Genomic DNA, 23,250 nt, shown 5'->3' on the forward strand with positions numbered 1-23,250 from the left:
AACCTGGTGGCACTGAGAACTGCCAGTCTTCTTCACCTGAGAAGGTCACTTGTGAGTCCCTGCTGACTTCCTTGCAGTTTGATGGGCTTGAGCTGTTAAATGTTTGTTCTCAACCCAGGCTGCCCTGCACTGCCTGTATCTGTTCTGAGGGATGAAAGGACAGCCTGAGATTTGTGTGCAAGGACTTTGGTACCTTCTTCCCCGGGCAGTGTTTGCTCAGCTGAGGTTATGTCTTGGTCAGGGGTAAGTCCCACCGTGCCAGGAGGGAGGCATTGCCATGTCCTCTGCTACAGTGGATGGACAAAGCCCTTCTACACCTGGGTTCCTGTGTTTGCATCCTGTTTGTGATATCCAAACTCAGGATAAAACTCTTGGCAGCTCAAGGTCTGAACCCCCACATGCAGGATCTGCCTTTCCAGCAAGCTCTGTTGATAATGTTGAAAAACTCAACAGCCTTATCCCCTGAGCCAAAGGGTAACTGGAGCTGCTGCCCTGGATCCCCCTCACCTTCCCTCTGCAGGTCCCCCGTGTCCAGACAGATGCTATTCTGTCCCTGCCCCTGCTGGAACTCACTGCAAGACTGCAGGAAGGGTCTCTGTCCCCCAGGACTGTCCTCTACACCTACTTAGAGAAGGTGAGTGTCCATCCACAGTGAGATGGACAAAGCAAATCTTCTACATTCTCCATGCCACGGTGTGTGTGCTGGTGGCTGAAAAGGCTCATTGCAGCTGGATTATAACCAGCCTTTAATATACAAAATATTAAGAGGAAAACATGCTCTGTCTCTGGGTGAGATCCATCACTGGACAGTCCTTTGAGATGGCTTGAGCTGGGATGCACTGGGGAGGGGGTTATTTGTGCCCTATTTTGTAGATCAAGGTAGCTGCTGAATGCAGCCGTGTCATGATGCTGTTCTTTTCCAATACCTGTTCTTCCACACCTCAAAAAAAAGGCCCTGGAAGTGACCCAGCAGACAAACTGCTTGCGACACTTCATCCCAGAGTGTGAGGAGCAGCTCCAGGAGATACAGAGGCACAGGGAGAAAGGGCTGCTCTACGGCATCCCCGTCAGCATCAAGGACCACATTGGCCACAAGGTTCTTCCCTCTGTGTTTGTCCATCCTGGGCTGGGCTGGGTGGGGTGGTGGTGGTGGGAATGTGGGAGAGAGGATAGAAAAAGTGAGAAAACTTGTGGGTTGAGATAAAGAGAGTTTATAAGGTAAACCCTGCACACAAGCAAAGCAAAACAAGGAATGAATTCACCACATCCCATGGGCAGGCAGGTGTTCAGCCACCCCCAGAGAGCAGGGCTCCATCGTGTGTGATGGTAACTGGGAAAGGCAAACACCATCACCCCAAACATCTCCCCTTCCTTCCTCTTCCCCCAGCTTCACATGCTGAGCATGACTCCCAAAGGTATGGGATGTCCCTGTGGTCACTTGGGGTCAGTGTCCTGACTGTCCCCTCCCACCTGTGCACCCCCAGCTCACTGGTGGGGTGGTATGAGCAGCTCTGTGCAAGCCCTGCTCAGTGATAACAACATCCCTTTGTTATCAACACTGTTTACAGCACAAAATCCAAAACAGCCCTGTCATAGCTACTGTAAAGAAAATAAACTCTGCCCCAGCCAAAAGCAGCACAAACCTCCATCAGCAGAGAAAAACCAGGGATGAATTGTTACAGACACAAATGATTTCTCCTCTGGTTTGTGACACAGTACAGGCTGCACTAAAGCTGAGGGCTTTAAGCCCAAAGCAAGCCCCAAACACCAAGGCTAACTGAAAAAGGCTCACACATTTTGTTTACCTGGGATTTCTCCTTCCCTGAACATGCACTGGTGGATCCACTTGGACAGCAGGATGCTGGGTTTGACCCTGAGCTAGTGCACCTATGGAGCATGGAGCTGCATTTGGGTCAGGGGAGAAAAGGAGCAAGGAAAAGAGCAAGGAGAGCTTCAGGAGGAGCTTTAACCCAATGAGTGCTTGGCAGCCCTCTGCCAAGGATGGAAGGACAGGGAGTCCTTCGAGCAAGGGCTCACAAGGGAGTGGGTTGGTACCAAACACACAGCTCCTGAAGGAATGCTAGATGATCCTTCCAAAAGAGCAAAGCAACAGAATTTACTGTGTCCCTTGTCACTTCTTCTCTCTGCAGGGCCACTTGGCAACCTGTGGGCTTGTGCAGTGCTTGGGCACTCTGATGGAGGAGGACAGCGTCCTGGTCAAGGTCCTCAAGAGACAAGGGGCCATCCCATTTGCAATGACCAATGTGCCACAGTCCCTCTTCAGGTGACACACCTTGTTAGAAACCTTCCCTCTGGCTGTGCTTCTGAAGGAAAATCCCAGCCTGTGGGTTCCTGGACAGGCTCTTCCCTGGCCTCTGAGACAAGGCCTGGAGAGTCCCTCTTCCATTATCTGGCAGCAATCTCAGCTGAAAGAGCTGTCAGATAAGATAAAGAGGGGAAAAAGCTACCATGATTAAGAGAAATGGAGCGCACTTGTGCATGGGAGGGAGAGCAGAGGCAGGTGGGAATGAGCTGTGTCCTGAGGGATTCACAGCATGAAAGGATGGGGCTGGCAGTGCCACGCAGGCTCTCTGCAAGGGAAAGCGAACAAACCCAAGGCTGATCCTCACAGCCTCTCTCCTGGCTTTCTTCTCCCCAGCTACGACTGCAGCAACCCCACCTTTGGCCAGACCTTGAACCCCTTGAACGCGCAGAAGAGCCCCGGGGGCTCCTCGGGCGGGGAGGGAGCTCTGATCGCCGGGGGCGGCTCCGTGCTGGGCATCGGCTCCGACCTGGGCGGCAGCGTCCGCCTGCCCTGCAGCTTCTGCGGGCTCTGCGGCCTCAAACCCACGGCCCAGAGGCTCAGGTGGGTGCTGCCCCTGCCCTCCCGGCCCTGCTCAGGCTCGGGCTGAAAATGCTGCGTGAGTACTTGGAGGGAGGAGAGAGGGTGGCTCTTACAGGGCAGCCGGCTTTGCTCAAAACATCCCCCAGAGGACAGCGTGGTGACATTTTGGGAGAAAGGGGCATGTTTTCATGGTAAATCTAGGCTGGAGTTAAAGGTAAAAGGGAGTTAAAGTGGTTAAATAATGCCAAAATTGAACAGTTTTGGTTAAACCAAAACCAAGATTTGTTGGGGTTTGGGTTTGTTTGTTCTACTTTGGCCAAAATTTCCTGTTTTGCACTACTCAATTCAAATTTTTGAAATATTTTCCTTCTGTTTCTGGTCCTGAGCTGGACACCGCTCTATGCCTTTCAGACATACTGTGAATATTTCCCCATTCCTGAAATGACAATATACTTCTTCTTTTCCCACAGCCTGGCTGGAGTGACTGGCCCTATCGATGGCATCCTGGCAAGTACGTGAATTTTAAATTCCTTTTCCCTATATTCTGTGAAGAGCCTGATGTTCTCCTGTAGGCCAGAAGAAAACCTGAGACAACAAAGGCCTGTCTGGAGTCCATCTGAAACTTCCCTCACTGCCTGCTGACCCCAAGGTGGCTGTGCAGAGGGGTGGCCCGGGGTTTGGCACATCCATCTGCTCAGTGAGGCTGTTTGCTCTTGTCCCACCCAGTCCCCTGTGCTCTGGGGCCCATGGCAAGGGACGTGGACAGCCTGGCCCTGTGCATGAAGGCGCTGCTCTGCCAGGAGATGTTCCAGCTGGACCCCACCGTGCCCCCCATCCCCTTCAATGAGGAGGTGAGGCTTTCACTCAGCAAGCCCTGGTTCCTTCCAGGGTGCCACACACCCTCCTGAAGGGTCCAGTTGTCTTTACTGCTTTGCAGAAGAATAGATCCCTTTGAGGGCAGAATTCATAATTCTAATTTTAAAAAAAATAGGCAAATCAGTAGTTAACCTATCTGTCTTCTCAGCTGGAATGCAGCTTACTGAATTGAGAGGGTCCAGGAAAGAAGGCAACACTGGGAGCAAATAGCAGGAGATCTTTAAGGGAAGATGAGACAGGATCAGAAACTGCTGCAGCAAATCTCTTAACTGAGGGAGTTTCTCTCTGCAGCAGACCAGCTTCAGGTTTTGCACCTTCACACTTTTTAGCAATGATTGAATACACTTGTCTAGAGTGGCTGTGCTCCTCTTCCCTGGAGAAAAAGGCAGGGGTAGAACATTTGGAAAGGATAACTGTAAGCAGCAAACCAGAATATTAATCACTCCTTGGCATTTGGATCTCTTGCCCCCTTCTGCAGTGGGTGTCAGCAGGGGAGCAGGCCACCCCCAGCAGGGTGGGTGTCACGAATGAGTGATTTAGGTCACCTCCAGTATCACTGTCAAAGGCACTGGAAAAAGCAGGTTTTAATATAAATTTGCAAAAGGGTGACAAGGTTCAGTGACAGGGTTCACTCTGTTACTTATTACAAAGATGGAGCACACAAAGGAAAATCAGCTGAGTGTCACTGTGGAGTGATTTGTGGGGATGCAAAGGGCAGGGAAGACCCTCCCATGAGTCACAAGGCTCAGAGAGGACCCCCCTTGCTTTCTTGATGGGGCTGGGTCCAGTCTTAGTCTCAGACCTGGCCAATGGTGCATGTCTAAAGGATTTTCCCAGCAATCCCATTGGGAACAGGAATGCTGAAGTGGTGTCTCTGTGCTCCAGGTGTACTCCAGCTCCACTCCCCTGCGGGTCGGGTACTACGACACCGACGGCTACTTCCCGCTGCCCCCCTGCATGAGGAGGGCAGTGAGGGAAACCAGGAGTGCTCTGCAGGCAGCTGGGCACCAGGTGAGCACCACCACCCCCTGCTCCTCTCCCCAGGGTGTCCCCAGCCTCGCTCCTCACTGAGGAAATCACCCTTCAGAAACCAGCCACGGTTCCCCAGCCCTTCTGTGGGAAAAGTGACCTGGCTGAGGTGTGGGATTATGTTACTCCAGCCACATAACACCAGGCAGAGGCCCCTGTGCCTAAGGGAGCAGTGCATCTCATGGGAATCAGCAGGAATAATCTCACAGGAAGATGCCTGGATGAAAAATGGTTGAACCAGGGCTTCCCTTGGCACATGGAGCCCAGGGAGGTGCTTCTCTGCCTTCGAGGAAAATCCGCCTTTGTGTCTTGGAAACTATTCACATCCCCAGGCTGCCACATAATCTTGTGTTTTGGTGCAGCTGGTGCTCTTCTCTCCTCCTCGGATCCCCTATGTCATGACTGAGCTGTTTCTGAAGACGTTTTTTGCTGATGGAGGCCGTAGCTGGTTGGATGTGTTGTAAGTGGGAGCCCTCAGGCAGCTCCATCCCCACGCCGTGAGCACGGCACAGGACAATGAGCCCAGCTCTCCCACCCCAAACAGGCAACACCCAGGTCTCTGAGAAAGGGCAAACAGCTTCTCTGGCATCACCCCATCCTCTTGTCATCTCTCAGCACAGGAGATATTGTAGATCCAGGCTTGAAACCACAGGTGAATTCCTGCAAGATCCCGAGGCTGGTGAAGAAGCTGCTGGCTCTGCTTCTTAAACCTCTGGTGAGTCCCTGTCCCTCAGGACAGGAACTGGGGCTTCCCAGGGTGACACAAGTTACTGCAGCCCCAAGCCATGTCCCTAAGGAACCTCGTGCCTTTCCAGTTTCCTCGCCTGGCTGCCTACCTGAATGCCTTGGTTGGAATGAGGTGAGCTGGCATTGTCCCCAGGGATGTGCATGGAAGTGGGTGATACCTTCTCCTCTAGGTGTCCATGGCTGGGGGGACTGGATTCACAACAGGCAGTGATCTGCTCTCTGCAGGGGCTGTCCTTCATTGCTGGACATGGCTTCACTGCCCCTAGTGATATCCTGACAGGAATGAGGCACTTGAGTGGATAAGGTCATTATAGGAAGCCTGTGGAAGAGATGAGTGTTAAATACAGGTCCATCAGGGAAACCTTCTCTCCAGCACTTCCAGACATTTGCTTCTTAATTGCTTGGCCACATGCCAAAGGAAACTTTAGGAAGATTGTGAAACCTGTATTGTTCTAAGCAATTGCTAAAATCACCAGGGCTTATCAACCCAGAGGACTATTTAAGCAATTCCTCCTCCTCTTAAAGCTTAGAGATGTTGTTATGATTTTCACTTGCAGGTCAGTGAAGGAGATGTGGAATCATCACCATCAAATACAGGTGTGTTCCAGGGACTTTCCTCTCTGGCATCATGCTACAAGCTGAGGCTGTGTGGCAAGCACCAGGTCAGAGAGGCTTGGAAAGGGATTGTGCAGGGGAGGGATTGCTGGGGAGGAGGCAGGACAGAGGGAAAGGCACAAAGAAAGATAGGAAAGGGGTAGATGGGCTTTTGATGGGCCCAGGCAGGAATTCATTGGTTGCCTGCAGTGCTCCTGCCCAGGCACAGTAAAGGCTGTCCTGGGAGTGGGGATGGCTAAGGTGGGACCTTTCCAATTTCTGGCCACGTGCTGTGGAGGCAAACAGTGCTCCTCTGCCTCATCCCTCACACACTGCTGCCTGCTGCTGCCTCCTCAGTCGTGCCTGGAGAGGCTGGGAGGCTCCAGGCATGGCCCTGGCTCCAGGCATGGCCCTCTCCTCCCCCAGGTGTACCGCTCCCAGTTCATCACCCAGTGGAAGGAGCTCCAGCTGGACGTTGTGCTGTGCCCTGTCCTGGGCCCTGCCTTCACCACGGGATACCCCGGGAGACTCCTCAGTAAGTGAGTCTGGGGCACTCCCAGGAGGGCAGAGAACCAACCACAGGGCTGAGACTGGAGGGAAACATCACTACCATGGAGCTTAACTGCCCACCCAAGCATTTTATGGGATTAGGAAGAAAAAGTAACTACATAGAGCTCTCTGAGCAGGTGGAGAGAGACACAGTTCTCAAGGGCTCCAGTGGGAATGGAATGTGTAATTTTGAAGTAAGACAGGAGGCTGTGACTGCCTGCATGCTCTCCTTCTCCCAGCTGCCATCTCCTCCACGATGCTGTACAACGTCTTGAACTTCCCTGCCGGGGTTGTTCCCGTCACCACCGTGACAGAGGCTGATGAGGAAGAGCTGAAGCTTTACAAAGGATGCTGTGATGACCCCTGGGACCGGACACTGAAACAGGTATGGGAAGTGGTGGAGCAGAGATTCCTGATGGGAGTTCAGGTAACAGTTTCAATGATATCAGAGACTCCTAAATATCTCCATCAGTATGGACACAGCACAAAAAAAATTTGTATCTTCTTTAATACCCCTTTCTAATCCCAAAATCCACCTTGAACACATCCCTTGCTTTTTTCCCAAGCCCCAACAGTAAGTCACTAAGTTTTGGGGGGGACTAAAGGATCTCCCACAGGCTGGATAGGCTGAAGCCAGCTAGGAGCCATGCAGCAAAGCTGCTGGGAGCAGGTCCTTGCAACAGCCACAGCCCACAGCACTGCACTGCACCTTCCTCCTGCTCCGTGTTGCCTTCAACCAGGCCCAGGCTGTCAGTGGAGCATAGATCAGGAATAAGGATGATGAAAGCAAAGGGATCTGCCTACAAGGCAACTCAAAGCACAGCTGGCTGGGGGTGTGTGTGGGGGAAGGTGTCTCAAACATGTTACCCCAAGAGTTGGCAACCATTTCGATCAGAGAAGAGCAAGAGCCCTCCCTCTGCCCAGCACACTAACAGGGCTCAAACTCCAACCTCCCCCCTCTCTGGGATGAGCCACAGGCCTGAACCAAGTTCCCAAAATCCGCTGGAGCCCTGGGTGAGCCATCCCTTGTGCGCTCGCTGCAGGCTGTGTCGGGAGCCGTGGGGATGCCCGTGGCCGTGCAGTGCGTGGCCCTGCCCTGGCAGGAGGAGCTGTGCCTGCGCTTCATGAAGGAGGTGGAGACCCTCAGCCGTGACAGGAGAGTGGCATAGTCACCGTGGTCCCCAAAGGGAAGGGACAGTGCTGCATGACTGCCACCAGCAGTGCAGAGACTACACTGAGGGGAGGAGGAAGGAAGGAAACGCCACCTCCTGAGCCCTCTCCCTGCCAATAAACACACGTCCTGTAAGGAACCAAAAGCAGGACTGACTTAAGATAGGTTCAAACAGGTAAATCTGGGAACTGCACTTCCAGCAAGGATGGCCATGGGTTCACCCCTTCACCCCTATCTCCATCAGTGCTGCCTCCTGCAGAAGCAGGGCGGTGCTGAGAGGAAAGGATTACAGAAGTTCAATAGTATTTTCTTGCTGGCACTGGAGTAACTTCATATGGATGTAACTATGGGCTGCCCCCATGAGGAATACAGCTGTGTCCATCACTTCCCACCAGTGTATTTTCCTCACAAAAATAAAAATGTAACTATTAAGCAATTCTTATCATAACTTCCAGTAATCTTTCACTGATGGTGATGATTCTATAAACATAGTTACTACTCAAAATCACAAGAACACCTGCCCACTGGCCATTAAATGAGGACATTCACACTTATCCACAGCCTTCCTAGCTGTGAGGGATGGCAAGTCACTGGCCTCTCCACAGTAGCAGATCTCCAGCATCCCAAGCACATTTCCAACCCCACAGGAGGGGCACCCAGGGATCCTCTGGTTTCAGGACCTCAGGCTGCTCTCTCTGAAGGCAGGAGATAAGCAGACAGATGCAATTCATTTATGCAGATGGTGAGATGTGGGACAGAAAGGCTGAGATCCCCAGATGGTGTTTGTTAACCCAAACCTGCTCATGTAGGATCAAAGCAGTCAGACAGGAGGAAGAGAGCAGGGCCATTTATCCTGTCCCACACAGATAAATCGCTCCCTCTGATAAGACCTCTCTCTCTTTCCTAGATTAAACACCTCAGTCTCAAACAGATAAATATTCAGGAAACACCACAGCAGGTCTTTCTCCTTTATTCCCTATGTCTGCAGTAAAAAAGCAGGCTTCCTTTGGGACATTTTAGAAAGAAAAATAAATACACAGCAATGCTGCTTTCCCTTAAAGATTGGGCTGTTTCCTGACAGCAGACAGAGTCTGTTGCCCCTGCTACATCCGGCGTAATTTGCAGAAATACATCGGCCCGAAGTTGGCCGTGAGGTGGGGCAGGACGAGCTCCCCGAGCCGGCAGTCCGAGAAGAAGGAAAACGTGTCCTGGAAGAGTGTCCGGAAGTGGCTCAAGTCCTCGACGTGGACGCTGATGTTGAACTGGGCCTCTGCGATGTCCAGCGCCCTCTCCACCACGCTCTGGTTCTGCAGCGGGCACAGGGAGCACGTGCAGTACACCAGCTCTGCCCCCGGCCTGGCCGCCAGGATCCCGGCCCTGCAAGGGGAGCGCAGCGTGGGCACAGGAGCAGGAGGAGACCCAGGGAGGGACACGGCCATCCCCACCCACTGAAACCACCCACCGAAACTGGGAACCTAGAGAAGTGACAGACAAACCCCACTGAGCTCCACAGGCTCAACAGTCTGCGTCCCTGCAGCACAAGGAGTGTTTTGGGCCAGGGCAAATAGTCAAACACATATTGATAAAGAATTTAATGTGGGAGATGCTGCTGGAGAGCAGCTGGAAGGTGTAATTCTGCAGTCACATCCAAAGGAATGGGATATATGTACAGGGGAAGAGATTCTTGCCATTCATGTGCTGCCATGGGACTCTCTAATCTGTTTCTTTATTGCCACAGCACACAGTGACAAGCTGTGGCACTGCCCAGCACCACATGGCCCCCTGTGTGCTGGGATAGGAGGGCACTCAGGAGTCCTCTAGCGCTGACTGCTGGGACCCAGATCCCCACCCAAAACAACTGTCCCCATCGTGTTCCTTAGAGCCTTCTCCCTGGATCCTACACCTGCTGCTGGAGACAGGACAAGTGGTATGACCAAGAACATTTGCACTTTCTTACTGTGATTTGATGTGTTCCAACTACTGCCAGAAAACCACACATGGCTTCCATATTTCCCAGTTGGAGACAGAGCAAGAAGAGGTTTCAGTGCTGGAGAGCTGCTCCCAGCACCTGGGGAACACCACACAACCGAGCTCACTCACATCAGCAGCTGCAGCTGCAGCATGGGCAGCATCTGACGCTCTTTGGTTCGCCTCTTGTGGAAGATGTTGTTGTCCTCCTCTGTGGCAGAGTGTCTGTCTGTCGTGCAGGGCACATCCACCAGCACCTGCAGCAGCAGAGGTCCCACCTCAGCCCCCTGCACAGGTCAAGCTCAGCAAGTCCCCTCCTGCAGCCCCACGCCCACCTTCTCCATCCCATCAACAGCTCTGTGCCCAAACACAGGTATGCACCACACTGAACTGTAATCATCTGGCTGCTTTGGCATTTTGGGAACATGCAAAAATGGTGCAAAACCCCCTGCACTAACTCATGTCCTCATTTGATGTCCTTGCTCGGTGTGTGTCCCTGGCAATGCTCCTGCAGCACACACAGGCACTGCTGCTGCAGCGACACCTCCCGGAGTACCCAACCCAGCCCCTGAACACCAAACCCAGCCCCTGAGGCTGGACATGGCTGAGAAGCCAGAATTATCTAATCTTCACATTTAACCCCTTCCAGGTGATGGACAGTAAAAGGATTTCTAAGGGGTATTACACAGGCAAATAAAGGTACGACTCTAGATGCACAAATGCACCAGACCCTACAGGAAGGGATAGCAGGAGGAAATATTACTCCCTGTGTGGCTTGGTCCTCTCTCTGCATTTATGATTACAGAAAACTACAGTTATATGGAAGGATAAGCTGCTGTCTTCCTCAAAAAGAGGAGGGAATTTAACTTGATAGGTTTATCTTCACTGGTTCCCAAACACATACCTTATGGAAAGTGCCACCTTTTACCTGGTCCCAGTCCCTTCCGTCGTAGGACGTGACACTCACAGTATCCCTGACTTCTTTGGGGACATAGCTATGGAGAATCTGGTGCAGCCTCTTTGTCCGGGAAATGGAGACGTCGTTGGCTGCCAGATGCCCTGACAGGACACAACAGGCACAGTGGGAGTGTCACTTTTGCAAAACCACATCTGATTCCCAGCTCCTGCACACAGAAACTATTAATGGTCAGACAGGAACGGGTGCAGTACACTCCTCCAGCCCCGTTTTACACACGGGAACAAGGGAACACCCATCCCCACTCACCACAAAGCCCAGTCTGCAGCAGAGCCAGAGTCTTTCCACCCGGAGCCGCACAGAGGTCAAGGACAAAGTCACCCGGCTGCACGTTGAGCGCCAGGACAGGCAGGAGAGAGGCTGCATCCATGAGGTAATAGTCAAGGAGCCCCAGAGAATCCGGCCTGGAAATCATCAGTTTGCACAACAAAAACAAATGTTGGAGGGGAAAAGAAAATCAAAGAGCAGTTGGAAGTGAGGACGGGGACACGTGGAAGCAGCCCCTGATGCTGTAAGGGATGTCTCACCGTGCAGGGCGAAAGCGCGTGATGTCACCCCTGGGGAAGGTGTAACACTTGATTTTGGAGCTGACGGAGGGGCAAAGCGGTGGGGACATCTCTGCCTGTGTCATCATCTCTGCCTGCATCACAGTCCTGCCCTCACCAGAGCCCTCCTGGCACCCTCTGGCCGCTCCCCCCGCGGCTGCACCGCGCTGCCATTGCTGCACCTTTTGGGAGGCCTCGGAAATGAAATCGGTGGCGTTGAGCAGCTCCAGCTCTGGGGGAACGTGGTCAGCAGCAGCGAAGTTGTTGAGGAGGGCCCCGTACTTGCGCTCGCAGAGCAGGGCAGCGCGCACCGAGGGCCACAGGGCCCCCAGGTGCAGGCTGTAGCTCGTGTCAAAGTGGTGCAGCGCCAGCCGTGTGGACGGGATGCGCGGGGCCGTGGTGGCCTCATGGGGAAAAAGAAAAGAAATGTTAAAAGACAAAATACCTCGACAGCCCCTTACCCATTCCCCCACCCAGCCTTCATGTTTTTCTGGGAGAATGCGGCACTGGGTTCTGTGCTGCCAGAAGTCCCTAAAGCCTTTCCGGAGTGTGACACGACCCGAGGGAATGGCAGGAAGATGTGACAGCGGGGCTTATGCTGGATAACAGGAAAAGGCTTTTCACCCACGGGGTGCTTGGGGACTGAAGGAGGCTCCCCAGGCAAGTGGCCACAGCACCAAGCCTGTCTGAGTTCAAGAAGCATTTGGACAATGCCCGCAGGCACAGGGCGGGATTGTTGGGAGAGTCCTGTGCAGGGCCAGGAGCCGCATCCTGATGCATCCCTTCAACTCGGGATGCTCAGTGCTTCCAGGACTCTGTGAGCGTGGCTGGGGCCCGGGGTGGGCAGGGCTGCACAGAGCGGCAGCACGAGGGTGCAGCGAGAGGTGAAAAGGGGGGCTGAGACGGGGATTTGCAGTGGGGCGCAGAAAGGTTAGTGCGGACAAAAGCGGGGTGCGAGCAGCGCCGTGGGGTGCGGATGCTCCGGTCCCGGCCCGGCCCAGCTCACCCATTTCTCCTTGTGCCGGTGGCGGCGCGGCCCCGCTCCCAGTACCGCTCCCGGTACCGCTCCCGGTACCGCTGCCGGGGCCGTCCCCGGTGCCCGGCGCAGCAGCGCGGCCGCTGCCCGCCCGCGCCCGCCCAGCGCCGCCATCGCCGTTCGCCTTCCGGGGCGGAGCGGGCGGGCTCGGGGCGTGGGAAGGGCTGCGGGCACCGCGGCTCGGAGAACGGCCCTAAAGGAGCTTTGAGGGCCCTTCCAGCCTAAACGTGCGGTGATCACTGAGCTGCGTTTGGGCATCAGCTGCTGAGAAGGATCCGGCATCAAACGCGCTTTGTAGCAGAAACGCACGGGCACAGCTGGACCCTGCCCTGTGCCACAGGGAAAACAAACAAACAAAACAACCAACCAAAAAAACACACCAAAACCTAACTGGAACTTACATGGTACGCTTACCCTAATAGTAAAAGTCTGAAATCCTACAGCAAAAGGTCCATGAACCACTACATGGATAAAGAGCAGCCAAATTTATAGGATGGTGGCTTTCATAGCACTTTGGAAAATAGCCGAGAATTTTTCTGCCCTGAGATACCCTAGTTTTCCTCCTACCAAACATTCTCTCGCGAAAGGAGCAGGCAGAGCACGGGCAGGACAGCCCCAAGGCTGCTAACTCACACAGAAAGGCTTTCGCTCCCCGCAGGTGACCCTGACCGGCGCTTGAGCAGGTGAACCACCCCTGCGCCTCCACAGCCACGTGGCTGGTTTTCTTGGGCAAGAGGCAGAGCTGGCTGCTGCCAGGAGCCTCTTCCAGCCGCTGGCAGAAGCAGGAGACAGTGAGGGATAGGTGACAGCTTTCCCCTGAAGGTGGCAAGGAACTTTTCTCTCCTAGAAAAGGGTCACTCCCTTCAGTCTAACTTAGTCAGAGCATCCTGTGTGAACAACACTGGTCTTGTAGGGCTTAGGAATAATCTTTATGGCCCCAAAATTGGGCTGCAGCATGCTGTCCATCATGGCAGCACAAAAAAACACATTCCCACAAGTGAGGAAAACTCTCCCACCCTTAACTGGGCTCTGACACCCACTGATTTCATCTCAACCCAGAGCAAGGCAGAAGCACGAGAACTACAAAATAAACACCGGGCACTTCCACAGGAACTCTCAATGTTTAATATGGAAAATTACAGAACATCAACACGTTTGTTTTATTTTGCACAGCTGCACATCTTCCAGGAGCACAGAGGCAGTGACAGGCCGCCGGGAAGCTGCTTCATTCATGCTCGGCATGGAGGATGGACTGCAGGAAGCAGAACTGTGATCCAGGAACTGCTGTCACCGGCCATGGAAGCAGATGGACAACCATGCCCCCCTTCACTTCAGCTTACTGAAAAGCTTGTGAGCAACCTGGAAAGAAAGAGAGCCCTCAGGAACTCATGCTTTAGGAATGGACATCAGCAAGGTGTCACCACTTGCCCCTTGGTTTTCTGGGGCACCAATGCACACAGCTACACAGCCCTGGCTTTCACTCTGCAACAAGTCATTCAAGATAGCTATTGAGATGCCTTACAAAGCTTTAGCTCAGGTTCAAAAGGTTTAACTTTCAAATGGCAAATACCTGGCAGAAGTAGCCAAGTGCCATTTGCAGAGTACACTGGGTTTGAGTTATTTAGTTGTTTAATAACGTACTGAATCCCAGCAAGATCTGTTGTAACACGGAGGAACTGAACATTACACAAGAAAGCGGGACTGAACAGATACCACAGCTCACACTCAACCTGGCAGCACTGTCAGCAGCGTGGCTGCAGGCAGCTCTGCCCAGAGCCGCAGCAGGGACGCTGCACTTACACAGTGGTCCCTGGCGTGCAGGAAGTCGAAGAGCTCCTCTGTGCACTGCTCCTCCGTCTCGGAGCGGGAGGACACCCGCGCGTCACACAGCTCCAGCCGCTCCCGCGCCTTCACGCATTTCTCCGTCTGCTCGCAGTGCTCCCGCACCGTGGTCAGGGGGTCCTGCGGACACGGGGCTGCGGTGAGCACAGGGACACCCCCGCACGCCGCTCCCCCCCGAGCCCCGGCGCCCTAAGAGGGAGCCCGGCAACCGCACCGCAGCCGGGCCTGCCCACGGAGCTCTGGGCCGCCGGCACGGCGCGGCCCCGCCCGAGCCCCCTCAGCCTGTTCGTCGGCGCTGACGGCCCCGGCCAGCCGCGAGTCCCCGCCGCGGCTCTCCATCTTACCACGAGCTCTTCCTCTTCCTCCTGCGGAAAGAGAAGAGAGCACAGCGTTACGAGCACAGCGTTGCGGCCGGCCCGCCCGGGGGTGCGGTGGGGCCCGGCGCCGCGCTCACCTCGGGCTCCCCGCGCTGCCCCATCGCGCTCCCGCCGCACAGAAGGACTCGCCAGGGTCACCCGCCGGAAGCGCCGCTGCCCGCGCCGGAAGCGGAAGCGCTCCCTCCGCAGGGCGGTGCCTCGGCCGCGGCGCTGCCCTTCCAAACATGGCAGCCGGCAGCGGCCGCGCGTGTGGCCGCGCCAAGACGGCCATTGCTGCGCTCCCGCCTGCCCGCTCCCTTCTTTCTGTGTGTATCTCGGTCTCGGAGCCGGCTCCGCCGGGCTGCTGCAGCCGGTCTGTCCGCCCCGCTGTTCGGCGCGACCTCCCCAACATGGCCGCCCGCTCTCGCCGCGTCCCAAGATGGCGGCGCGGCGCGGGCGGTCTGTGCCCGAGGCGGTGATGGCGGCCGAGCGGCCGCGCAGCCTGTTCGCGCTGAGCGCGGCCGCCGTGAGCCGCAGCATGGCCGCCCTGGAGCGGGACGTGTGGGGTAAGGCGCGGGCGGCGCGGGGCGGCGGGGCGCGGGGCCCGGGCCCGCCCGCATCCTGCCGCCCTCTCCCTCTGGCTCTCCGCAGCGCTGCCCAGGCACCTCCTGCGGGTGCTCCTGCCGCTCCTCACCGTCTTCTATCTCGAGCGGGCCGAGGACGCCGCGCGGAGAGCAGGTGACACCGGCGGGGACGGCGACAACCCGTGGGGACACGGGCGGGAGGGCCGGGCCCCTCAAAGTGACGGGGTGAGAGAGGGGAGGGAGGCCCCCAAAGCTGGCGGGAGGAGCCCTCACCGCGGGGACCCTCAGCCGGAGAGAGCAGCCCCTCCAGGCTGGAAACGGGGTCCGGGGACACCGCCCTGTGTGCCACACCCGGACAGGCTCGGGCCGTGCCCCCGGCATCCCGGAGCAGGACACCGGGAGAGGGAGAGGCGGGAAAGCGCCCGGTTGATGCTTGTTCCCCCCCAGGCCTCTCGACACAGCCCATCTGGCGCAAGCTGTGGGACGATGTGATGAAAACCAGGCCGCCCAACTCGGAGGTGAGAAAACACTCTGGTGGGAGAAGGGGCTCGGCACAGGTGCCCTGTTTCTGCTGTGGTTTTGTGGAAAACCATGAGGTTTTCTTTCTGGCTGCCTCCAGTCAATTTTTGGCACCTCTTTATAAGCATTTGTAGAGCTCCAGACCAAGGTATAACCCTGGTAATACAAATATTTGAGGAAATAGGATTTATAAAGGAAGCACAGAGCACAGCCACACCCTTCATCTCCCAGCAGTGAGTTTGCCAAAAGAGCAAATCTTTGTCTTCAGAGATTCTCACTGAAACAGAGGATAAAAACAGTATCTGATATAATGTTTACACCTACACTGGCAGAAAAAAAAAAAAAAAAAGCTGATGTCTTAGAAAGCATGACAAAAATAGAGAAGAGTGAGTTTGGAGAATGGTTTTATGTAGGAAAATTGAAGCTGCATCATTGCTTCATCATCATAAAAGAATCATGAACAAACAACTTAATGACAGCCAGTAAATAGATGCTCTAGAAGAAAATTGCTGTTTACATGGGTTTTAATAGGCAAAAAAAAATGGCCCAGCTTCAAACCACTGAGTGTTTAAATTAGGCCAGAAGGAGGATGAAGAGGGCAATGGGATTCACTCAGGTTTTCAAGGAATACACTGAGGAAGGATGCTGAGAACTGGAGAGGTGGTGGAGCTAGCAGGAGGGTTTTTTTGGACACCAGGCTAGCAGACAGCAATAATTTAACTTCAAAAGAACAAGAGAAATGGATGCTGACTTTTTGTTCCTACGCCCTGTTGTTCAATTGCAGAGCATTACATGCTGGAGGAAGAAGTTCCTTGAAACGTTCTTCTCCAACGTGCTCCACGGTGTCTTGGACGTTTCCTCTGACTGGCGCCTCAATGACCAGCACTTCTCGCCGCTGCTCCACAGCTCCCCGCACGTTTCCCAGCTCACCCTGTGTAACATGCTCCAGGGGGCCGTGGAGCTCACTGCCGAGCACAACCGCAGGGTGCTGGAAAACCTGGCCAGCTCCCTGCGGATCCTGAAGTTCCAGCACCTCCTCTCCTGTGACCAGTCCGTCAGGCGCTCGCTGGTTTTGCTCCTTCACCGCCTGATCCACCACGGCTCTGTCAGCCAGGTGTCCATGTATTCCTGGCCTGTTCCTGACACGGTTCTCCTCGTTCTCATCCTGACCATGAGCGCTGGGTTTTGGCGCTCGGGAAATGCCCTCGCCTGCCACGGCAGCCCGTGTGGCCTTTGCAGAGAGGAGGACAAAGCCCAGAGTCAGGAGTCAGAGCAGGAGGGAGCAGAGAGGGGCTGTAACACTGAGCAGGAGGGGAGCAGTGGTGAGAACCAGAAGAGACCCCCAAAAGAGGCTGATGCCTGCATGAACTTGGTCCTCTCTGGCCCCAGAACTCCTCCCAAGCGAAACCCAGCGTGTGAGGAGACAATCAGCGCGGTGCCCTGTGGCCACAGCAGCATTCAGGGGGGTTCTTCCCCTCATTCCAGCTCAGAGCAGCTGTCCCACCACCCCATTCCTCGAAAGACACGCAGGCGGCTGAAACCTGCCGTGGGGAGGAAACGTCGCTGCCTCAGACGGAGCAGGGGACACTGTGCTGACCCAGAAGATCTGTATGATTTTGTTTTCACTGTTGCTAGGGAGGACAATTCAGGGTTACTGGACAAAACCAGTACCACAGAGAGAGACAACACTGAGAACTGGACTAGCTCCTCCCCAGGATCTCCGTGCACTGGCCATGCTGGCTGTAAGAAAAGAGGAGGATCTGCTGGAATCCTTTCTCTGAAAGCTGCGCACCGCTTCCGAAGTGTCTCCACGCTGGAATTGTTCTCCATTCGTTTGACTGGGGAGACATGTCGGACGCTGAGTAACCTGCTGAGCTCCTGGGTGTCTTTAGAAAACCTGGTTCTGTCTTACAATGGTCAGTGCTGTGAACAGGGCGCTTTTTTCTAGCTCTAATGGTCTGGCTTACTGCTTGGGTTTACCCTGGGTTAATTTTCACTGGAAGGAGCAGTGTAGGAGTATTGGTGCCCCATCCTGAGAAAGGTGTCAGGTGAGATGTTTAATGAGTGTGAGGACTTGCGGGGGAGAATGGGATCCCTCTGTCCCAGAACAGCCCCTGGTTTTGTGCAAACGCCCTTCAGAGAGGGCAAAGGGGAGCGCAGATCTCCATCTCCCACCCACAGAGCGTAGCTTAAGGATGTGTGGATAAAGCAGTCTGTGAGTTTAGCCTTTGACTCGGGCTGCCATTGCTGCAGCTCCAGCTCTGCGTGTCAGTGCCTACGCACACAGCTGACACTTTTCTGTACAAATGCTGTTCCAGGCCTGAATGCCAACATCTCCTGCATCCTCTCAGGGCTCCGGGCCCTGTCCCGCCACCCAGAGTGCCGCTTCCGCGCGCTCCGTGTCAGTGACATGTTCTCCCACATGCCGTGCATGGAGCTCGTGCGCTGCGTCCTCAGCGCCCTGCCCCAGCTCCACACGCTCTCCGTCAGCTTCGACCTCAAAAACCAGCTGGAGGGCAGCAGGCCAGAGGCGAACCCAAGCTGCAGCGAGGTGGAAATCCCAGGTAGGAATCATTCTGAGTGATGGCCAGGACTTGGCAGGGACATGGAGCTGTAAAGGCTTGGTGCAGGCTTCACTCAATACTGTTATGGTGGTTTGTTGTTAGGCAATTACAGCCTTACCTTGCTGATTTAGTTGTTGTTGCAGTTTGTCCATTCCAGTCTGAGGGTTCTGTGGAGCTGGAATCTTGGAGAAAATGTTTTATTGGTGTATTGTTGCCTGCTGTAACATCAGCTTTGTAAGGGCCAGTCATAACCTGCTGTCTGTGACTGTCCATGGGGAGCCTATCCCACCAGATCTGTAAATTGACTGAGAGCTTCCACTTTGTCCCATTGACTGTGAGGCTGTAAGCCTTAGACACACCCTTAAGCAGAGGGAAAACATCCTTTGGTCGTCACAGTACCATAAGAGATGGCAAAGCACTGGCCAGGCCCTTGGATTACAGACTGGGAGCTGCAGCAGTGTGCTCAGCTCACAGCTCTCCCATCACCCTCACTAGCCCTTGAATTGTCAGAAAAGCAGTGAGCAAAGCCTGAACGAGTTTGGAGTGGGCCCAGGAAAGACATGTGCTCTGGGAAGACACTGACTGGCTTGTGCATTAAAGGGTGACCTTTTCTCAAGCATTGGTGAGCACAGTAGAAATTGGTGGCCCTGTGGTCTGGCAGGAATCCTGGAGTGAGCTGTAAGTGATTACCCTGGGTCTGTGCTGCCAGAGCTCCTCAGGGTAGGGCATGGTGCATAGGCAGTTTCTACCAACCCAAAGGATGGTGGTGTTGGGCATACAGGCTTCCTTCTTGCTGTAGCTACACTGAGGACAGACACTCCAGAGCAAACTCTTTCATTGTTTTTCTTCCCTTAGAAAGCTGCCTGGAGGTGCTGGAGATCCGGTTCCCCAGGGAACCTCTGCACACTGCGTTCCTGCTGCCGGTGCTCAAGGCATCCAAGTCCCTCCAGCAGCTGTCCCTTGACAGTGCCACACTGCCCAGCCCCCAGGAGCTCGGGCTTCTTTTGGAGGTGCTCAAAGGTACTCTGCTTACCCCTAGGCAGCATCACTGGGGCACACACAGTGAAGCTTTCATGCTGTGGTCTTCCATCCTCTAGCACGAAGCCAGCTTAGGTGGGTCCATCTCTTCAGTGTGGACATCCTTGAAATCTCCTGAGAAAAGGAAATGGGTGTCAGCCATACCACATGCTGTGCTGTGTGAATGATCCTGCACAGCACAATGGTTCCTTTTTAATTATCCACAATCCAGCACAAATTACCACAGTCTAAGTCAGTTTCTGGGTGTTAGCTGGTAGCTGGGTCAGGGTCTTTTTATCCCAAGGATGTGCAGTGCTTTACCTGAGAACTTGTTTTGCTTTTAGAGTTCACTCCCAATTTGAAGAAATTGAGCTTTCATGATGTGAACCTGGCTGAGCACCAGAAAGAAGTTCTGCTTCTGCTTCAGGATCCTGGCCTACAAGGTACAGCCAGTTCCTGGGTGCTGCTGTTGGAAAGGTGCTGCAGGTGGCTGGTTGGCATCTAGAAGGGATCTTTGGATGTGTCAGGTTTAGCCAAACGTCACAGACATTTGGAGCAGATCTGCAGGTGTTGTCAGAGTGGGAACATGCCTGGTTCTTTGTGCCAGAGGAGCCGCTGGCAAATCCTGCAGGGAAGTGTCTGCAGTCTCAGCTATAAAACAAAGATTTTTAAACTGCAGAGCACATCAGCCTTTACCTGGGTGAGCTGGCAGAGCCGCTTGCCTGGGTGTGATCTCTGCTCTCTTCCTGACACAGCAGAAGTGCTGTTATATGCAATCCACTGCTGGGGGAGCTTTGTTCCTGCATGTGGATTAGGGGTGGAGCTGTCTGCAGAATGCAATTATGGAATAACGAAGCACAGGGAGTACTCACAAGTACTGTAAATCCATTTCTTCATAGAAATCACATTTTCCTTCTGCCGGCTGTTTGAAAGCTCGACTGCTGAGTTTTTGTCAGAAATCATCAATACAGTAAAAAGAAATTCATCGCTGAAGAGCCTCAAACTGCCTGGGAACCGCCTTGGTGTGTACTGTGTGTGTCTGTGGGGTCTTAGAGCAGCTCTCTGGAGGGAACTTTGGGGCTGGAGTCAGGACCACTGAGAGCTGCTGACCGCAGTGCTGGACTGCCCAAATGCAGGAACAGAGTGGGATTTAGTTTTCAAAATAAGGAGCACTGGATCCATTTTTAAAGGCAGAATTTCAGTTGCATTCAGCAGTATACCAAGGTACTCTGCAGGAATTATGGCTGCTTTTCTTTCCAGCAGATCTCCAGATTTGCCTGAACAGCTTTACTTTTTGCCTGATCTGCTTCACTTTAACAGGAACAGATCCAGCATCAGATGCACTGTCTCTGATTCAGAGGCACAGATTTTGCCCAAGTTTGGGCAGTTTGTGTCTTAACAGCTGTTGGCAGCAACTGGAGGGATGAGAACAAGCAAAGGAGGAATTTGTGTCAAAGAAGTAGAACTGAATTTATAGAAGTGACTGGCTTTTTGAATCACAGGCCAAGTAGAAATGTTGGAGAAATTAATTGCAGATAAATCAAGAATATTGTTTTCTGTTATATTAACGAAGTGTTACAGGAAAACTTGGGATAATCTGAATACACCTAATTTATAAAACAAAGCTGCATCTGGACTTCTTAAACAAAATCATGATTTTTCTAGGGAAACAAACTACCCTATCAGCAAATGTTTTCATTGCCTCAAACACTGTACTCAGGGGGATGAACTCACTTGATGTCACTGAGGGGGACACACTGATGGTGCAGAGGTGGGCTCTTTGTATTGCATTCACATGCTTACAGACTCCCTTTGTGCACTATTATCCCAGCCCTATGGCAGTTTAAATTTTAAAACTGTTTCAAATTTGCATCTAATAGTGCATTTCTCCCTTTCAGGGAATCACAGGCTGGTTGCCCTTGCAGACATTTTCTCTGAAGATTCGTCCTCTTCTCTCTGCCAGCTGGATGTCAGGTATTCTGCTGCTCTAAACACTGAATTTGTTGTTTTGGGAAGGAGAGAGCCGAACTGGGCTCTGACTGCACGAGATCCCGAGTATGGCTTTGTTCCTTGAGAGAATGTGTGCCCAAGAAAAGCTCACAGGATGCTGTAATGGGCACATCCATGCTCAGGATCTGTGAAACATTTCACCTTTAGAAGGAGTCAAGCTCCATCTTTAAAGCAGCTTGGGTTTGCTGCTCCCTGGGGAGCCCTCCCTGAGCTGTAGGTTTGGACTAACATCCCTACATACTTTTGTTCTTGGGCATCAGTGTGAACAGCTCAGTCCCCACTGCCCCTTCATAGCAAGGGAATGCTGTCACTATTCCTGGCATACAGAGAATGCCTCTGCATTCGTTTCCTCAGCATTGGTCTTCAGTCAGAACTGCTGCTCTCTTCTCCACCCTGAATGGCCTTAGATAGGCAGAAACCTTCATGAAGCACATGGGGGTGGCATTTCTGCAGTACTGACAACTGCTTAGCTTGATTCTGCTCCCCCTTCACAGCCTCATGGCTCAGGCTGCCCAGAGTACATAGGCTTTACAATTTATTTAACCATGGCCACACTCCGTCAGCAGGCTTGAAGCCCGATTGTTACTGTGCCTCTGACAGGTTTTAAATCCAGCATGCAGCTTGGTATTTATTTACACATCTCTGCATGGGAATTGACCTTTTTAATCTCCTAGAGACACCAGGAACTGACACATGCCCTTCAGATTTTCTCAGCAGGAAGAGATAAATGATCGCAGTCTTGCACTGGGGCCTGTAGGTTGGGCCAGGCCCCTTGGTCCAGATGGTTGACAGCTGCAACATTTTTAGGCCACAGCTAAGTCTACTTAAGTCAGAAGTAAGAGGTCTGGATAATGAGTTTAACTTGGCAGTTGTTACCACTTCGGTTTAAAAATGTTTCCAGCCCTTCACACTCAGTTTTTTTCATGACAAACACTTATTTTGGACTGCTGGAAAAAGGTGCACCTGGCCTTGAAACACCCTCAGGTACCTGCACTGGCAGTTACTAGAAGGAACAGTAATTTAAACTGCTCGAATTATAGCCTAGACTCTTAATGTTATTTTTTTTCTCCTTTCCCTGGAAAGCTCAAATTGCATCAAACCCGATGGGCTCCTGGAGTTCACGAAGAGGCTGGAAGGCCACATGCAGCAGAGGGGAGGACAGCTGCCATTCACACACCTCCGCCTCTTCCAAAACTGGCTGGACCAGGACGCAGAGATGGCGCAGGAGGCGCTGCGGCGGCTCAAGGCCGTGTGCAGCGTGGTCAACGACGCGTGGGACTCCTCGCAGGCCTTCGCCGACTACATCAGCGTCATGTGAGGGCACAGCAGCAAAGCCAGCAGCTTCTGAGCTCACTGCAGGTGGGGGGGGAGTGGGGCTCTTCCCCAGTTCAAGCAGTACAAGGGTGTTGTTTCCACTCTGCCGTTCATTTGAAGGGGTGTGACACTGCCATGACACACCAGAGCACGCAGGCCAACAGCTGGATTTCCAGATCTAACACTGCCATCTTTTCAAGTGTTTTAAATGGGACATACATCAAATGAGCTTCTGAACAAACAGTTTATGTCACTGAGTGTTGTGAAAAATTCCACGTTTCAGCCAATGTCTCACCAATAACCATCTCCAGCATGGAAGAGACTCAAAAGCCATTGGGTTGTGGTCTTTGGCAACCAGGTCTACAGGATCTTGTTTTTGAGGAGGGGTATTGGACAGAATCATCTGACATCCCAACTTCAGCATTCTGTGGTCTGTGAAGTAAGAACTCCCTCCTCTAAAGGGAGTAGAAAACAAGCTAACAAAGCCCCCAGCCTCAACCTTTTCCATTTGGAAAGCTGTACTTTACACCAAAAAGCTCTTTATTTACCAAGCAGCTTCCTGTTTCTTTGCAATCACACTGCCCTTCTCCAGAGGGTCATTTTACAGATGTTTGAATAGTTTGTTATTTTGTAACATTTTTGTAATAAAATTGTCCTAAAGACCCATAATGTACCAAAGTGGATTTTATTACTGTCATGTAATGTGAT

The 23,250-nt window shown here is 53.3% G+C and overlaps 4 protein-coding genes across 5 annotated transcripts in view; 2 read left to right on the forward strand and 2 right to left on the reverse strand.

The window, feature by feature from the left end:
• Positions 1 to 23,250, forward strand: part of POMGNT1 (protein O-linked mannose N-acetylglucosaminyltransferase 1 (beta 1,2-)) — a 144,966-nt gene that overhangs the window by 4,538 nt on the left and 117,178 nt on the right. Inside the window, exons 3-16 of one of the 2 annotated variants that reach the window (XM_063407156.1) lie at positions 521 to 634; positions 953 to 1,096; positions 2,151 to 2,284; positions 2,660 to 2,866; positions 3,316 to 3,356; positions 3,572 to 3,696; positions 4,607 to 4,732; positions 5,113 to 5,210; positions 5,366 to 5,465; positions 5,566 to 5,609; positions 6,055 to 6,094; positions 6,518 to 6,626; positions 6,880 to 7,025; positions 7,684 to 8,611. In XM_063407156.1, the coding sequence (XP_063263226.1) occupies positions 521 to 634; positions 953 to 1,096; positions 2,151 to 2,284; positions 2,660 to 2,866; positions 3,316 to 3,356; positions 3,572 to 3,696; positions 4,607 to 4,732; positions 5,113 to 5,210; positions 5,366 to 5,465; positions 5,566 to 5,609; positions 6,055 to 6,094; positions 6,518 to 6,626; positions 6,880 to 7,025; positions 7,684 to 7,809 (1,554 nt within the window). In that variant the 3' untranslated portion in view covers positions 7,810 to 8,611. Of the gene's footprint in view, positions 1 to 520; positions 635 to 952; positions 1,097 to 2,150; positions 2,285 to 2,659; positions 2,867 to 3,315; positions 3,357 to 3,571; positions 3,697 to 4,606; positions 4,733 to 5,112; positions 5,211 to 5,365; positions 5,466 to 5,565; positions 5,610 to 6,054; positions 6,095 to 6,517; positions 6,627 to 6,879; positions 7,026 to 7,683; positions 8,612 to 23,250 lie in introns of those variants that run through there. The other variant, XM_063407152.1, reaches the window with a different exon arrangement.
• Positions 8,766 to 12,473, reverse strand: NSUN4 (NOP2/Sun RNA methyltransferase 4). The gene is made up of 6 exons (XM_063407157.1): positions 12,307 to 12,473; positions 11,283 to 11,704; positions 11,005 to 11,159; positions 10,684 to 10,838; positions 9,912 to 10,036; positions 8,766 to 9,188 (listed from the first exon to the last, which is right to left on the reverse strand). The coding sequence occupies exons 1-6, from the start codon at positions 12,448 to 12,450 to the stop codon at positions 8,915 to 8,917; spliced, it is 1,275 nt and encodes a 424-aa protein (XP_063263227.1). The 5' UTR covers positions 12,451 to 12,473; the 3' UTR covers positions 8,766 to 8,914.
• LOC134555519 (cytochrome b-c1 complex subunit 6, mitochondrial) lies at positions 13,439 to 14,770 on the reverse strand. The gene is made up of 4 exons (XM_063407151.1): positions 14,633 to 14,770; positions 14,523 to 14,543; positions 14,137 to 14,298; positions 13,439 to 13,695 (listed from the first exon to the last, which is right to left on the reverse strand). Exons 1-4 carry the CDS (start codon positions 14,654 to 14,656, stop codon positions 13,663 to 13,665), a joined length of 240 nt encoding a protein of 79 aa, XP_063263221.1. The 5' UTR covers positions 14,657 to 14,770; the 3' UTR covers positions 13,439 to 13,662.
• LRRC41 (leucine rich repeat containing 41) lies at positions 14,763 to 23,211 on the forward strand. The gene is made up of 10 exons (XM_063407148.1): positions 14,763 to 15,100; positions 15,186 to 15,272; positions 15,566 to 15,636; positions 16,422 to 17,553; positions 17,956 to 18,201; positions 19,057 to 19,221; positions 19,563 to 19,661; positions 20,118 to 20,240; positions 21,117 to 21,192; positions 22,312 to 23,211. Exons 1-10 carry the CDS (start codon positions 14,974 to 14,976, stop codon positions 22,544 to 22,546), a joined length of 2,361 nt encoding a protein of 786 aa, XP_063263218.1. The 5' UTR covers positions 14,763 to 14,973; the 3' UTR covers positions 22,547 to 23,211.

This window comes from Prinia subflava, chromosome 10, assembly GCF_021018805.1.
Source record: "Prinia subflava isolate CZ2003 ecotype Zambia chromosome 10, Cam_Psub_1.2, whole genome shotgun sequence".
NCBI classification, from domain to species: Eukaryota; Metazoa; Chordata; class Aves; order Passeriformes; family Cisticolidae; genus Prinia; species Prinia subflava.

Coding starts and splice junctions, on each gene's coding strand:
- NSUN4 (XM_063407157.1), bottom strand. CDS start 12,450: ATGGCGGCGCTGGGCGGGCGCGGGCGGGCAGCGGCCGCGCTGCTGCGC. Junction 11,705..12,306: donor ACCGGCACAAGGAGAAATGG/GTGAGCTGGGCC, acceptor TTTCCCCATGAG/GCCACCACGGCCCCGCGCAT. Junction 11,160..11,282: donor ACGCGCTTTCGCCCTGCACG/GTGAGACATCCC, acceptor GATGATTTCCAG/GCCGGATTCTCTGGGGCTCC.
- LOC134555519 (XM_063407151.1), bottom strand. CDS start 14,656: ATGGGGCAGCGCGGGGAGCCCGAG. Junction 14,299..14,522: donor AGGAAGAGGAAGAGCTCGTG/GTAAGATGGAGA, acceptor CCGTGTCCGCAG/GACCCCCTGACCACGGTGCG. Junction 13,696..14,136: donor TGCACGCCAGGGACCACTGT/GTAAGTGCAGCG, acceptor CTTTCTTTCCAG/GTTGCTCACAAGCTTTTCAG.
- LRRC41 (XM_063407148.1), top strand. CDS start 14,974: ATGGCGGCGCGGCGCGGGCGGTCTGTGCCCGAGGCGGTGATGGCGGCC. Junction 17,554..17,955: donor CCTGGTTCTGTCTTACAATG/GTCAGTGCTGTG, acceptor ATGCTGTTCCAG/GCCTGAATGCCAACATCTCC. Junction 18,202..19,056: donor CAGCGAGGTGGAAATCCCAG/GTAGGAATCATT, acceptor TTCTTCCCTTAG/AAAGCTGCCTGGAGGTGCTG.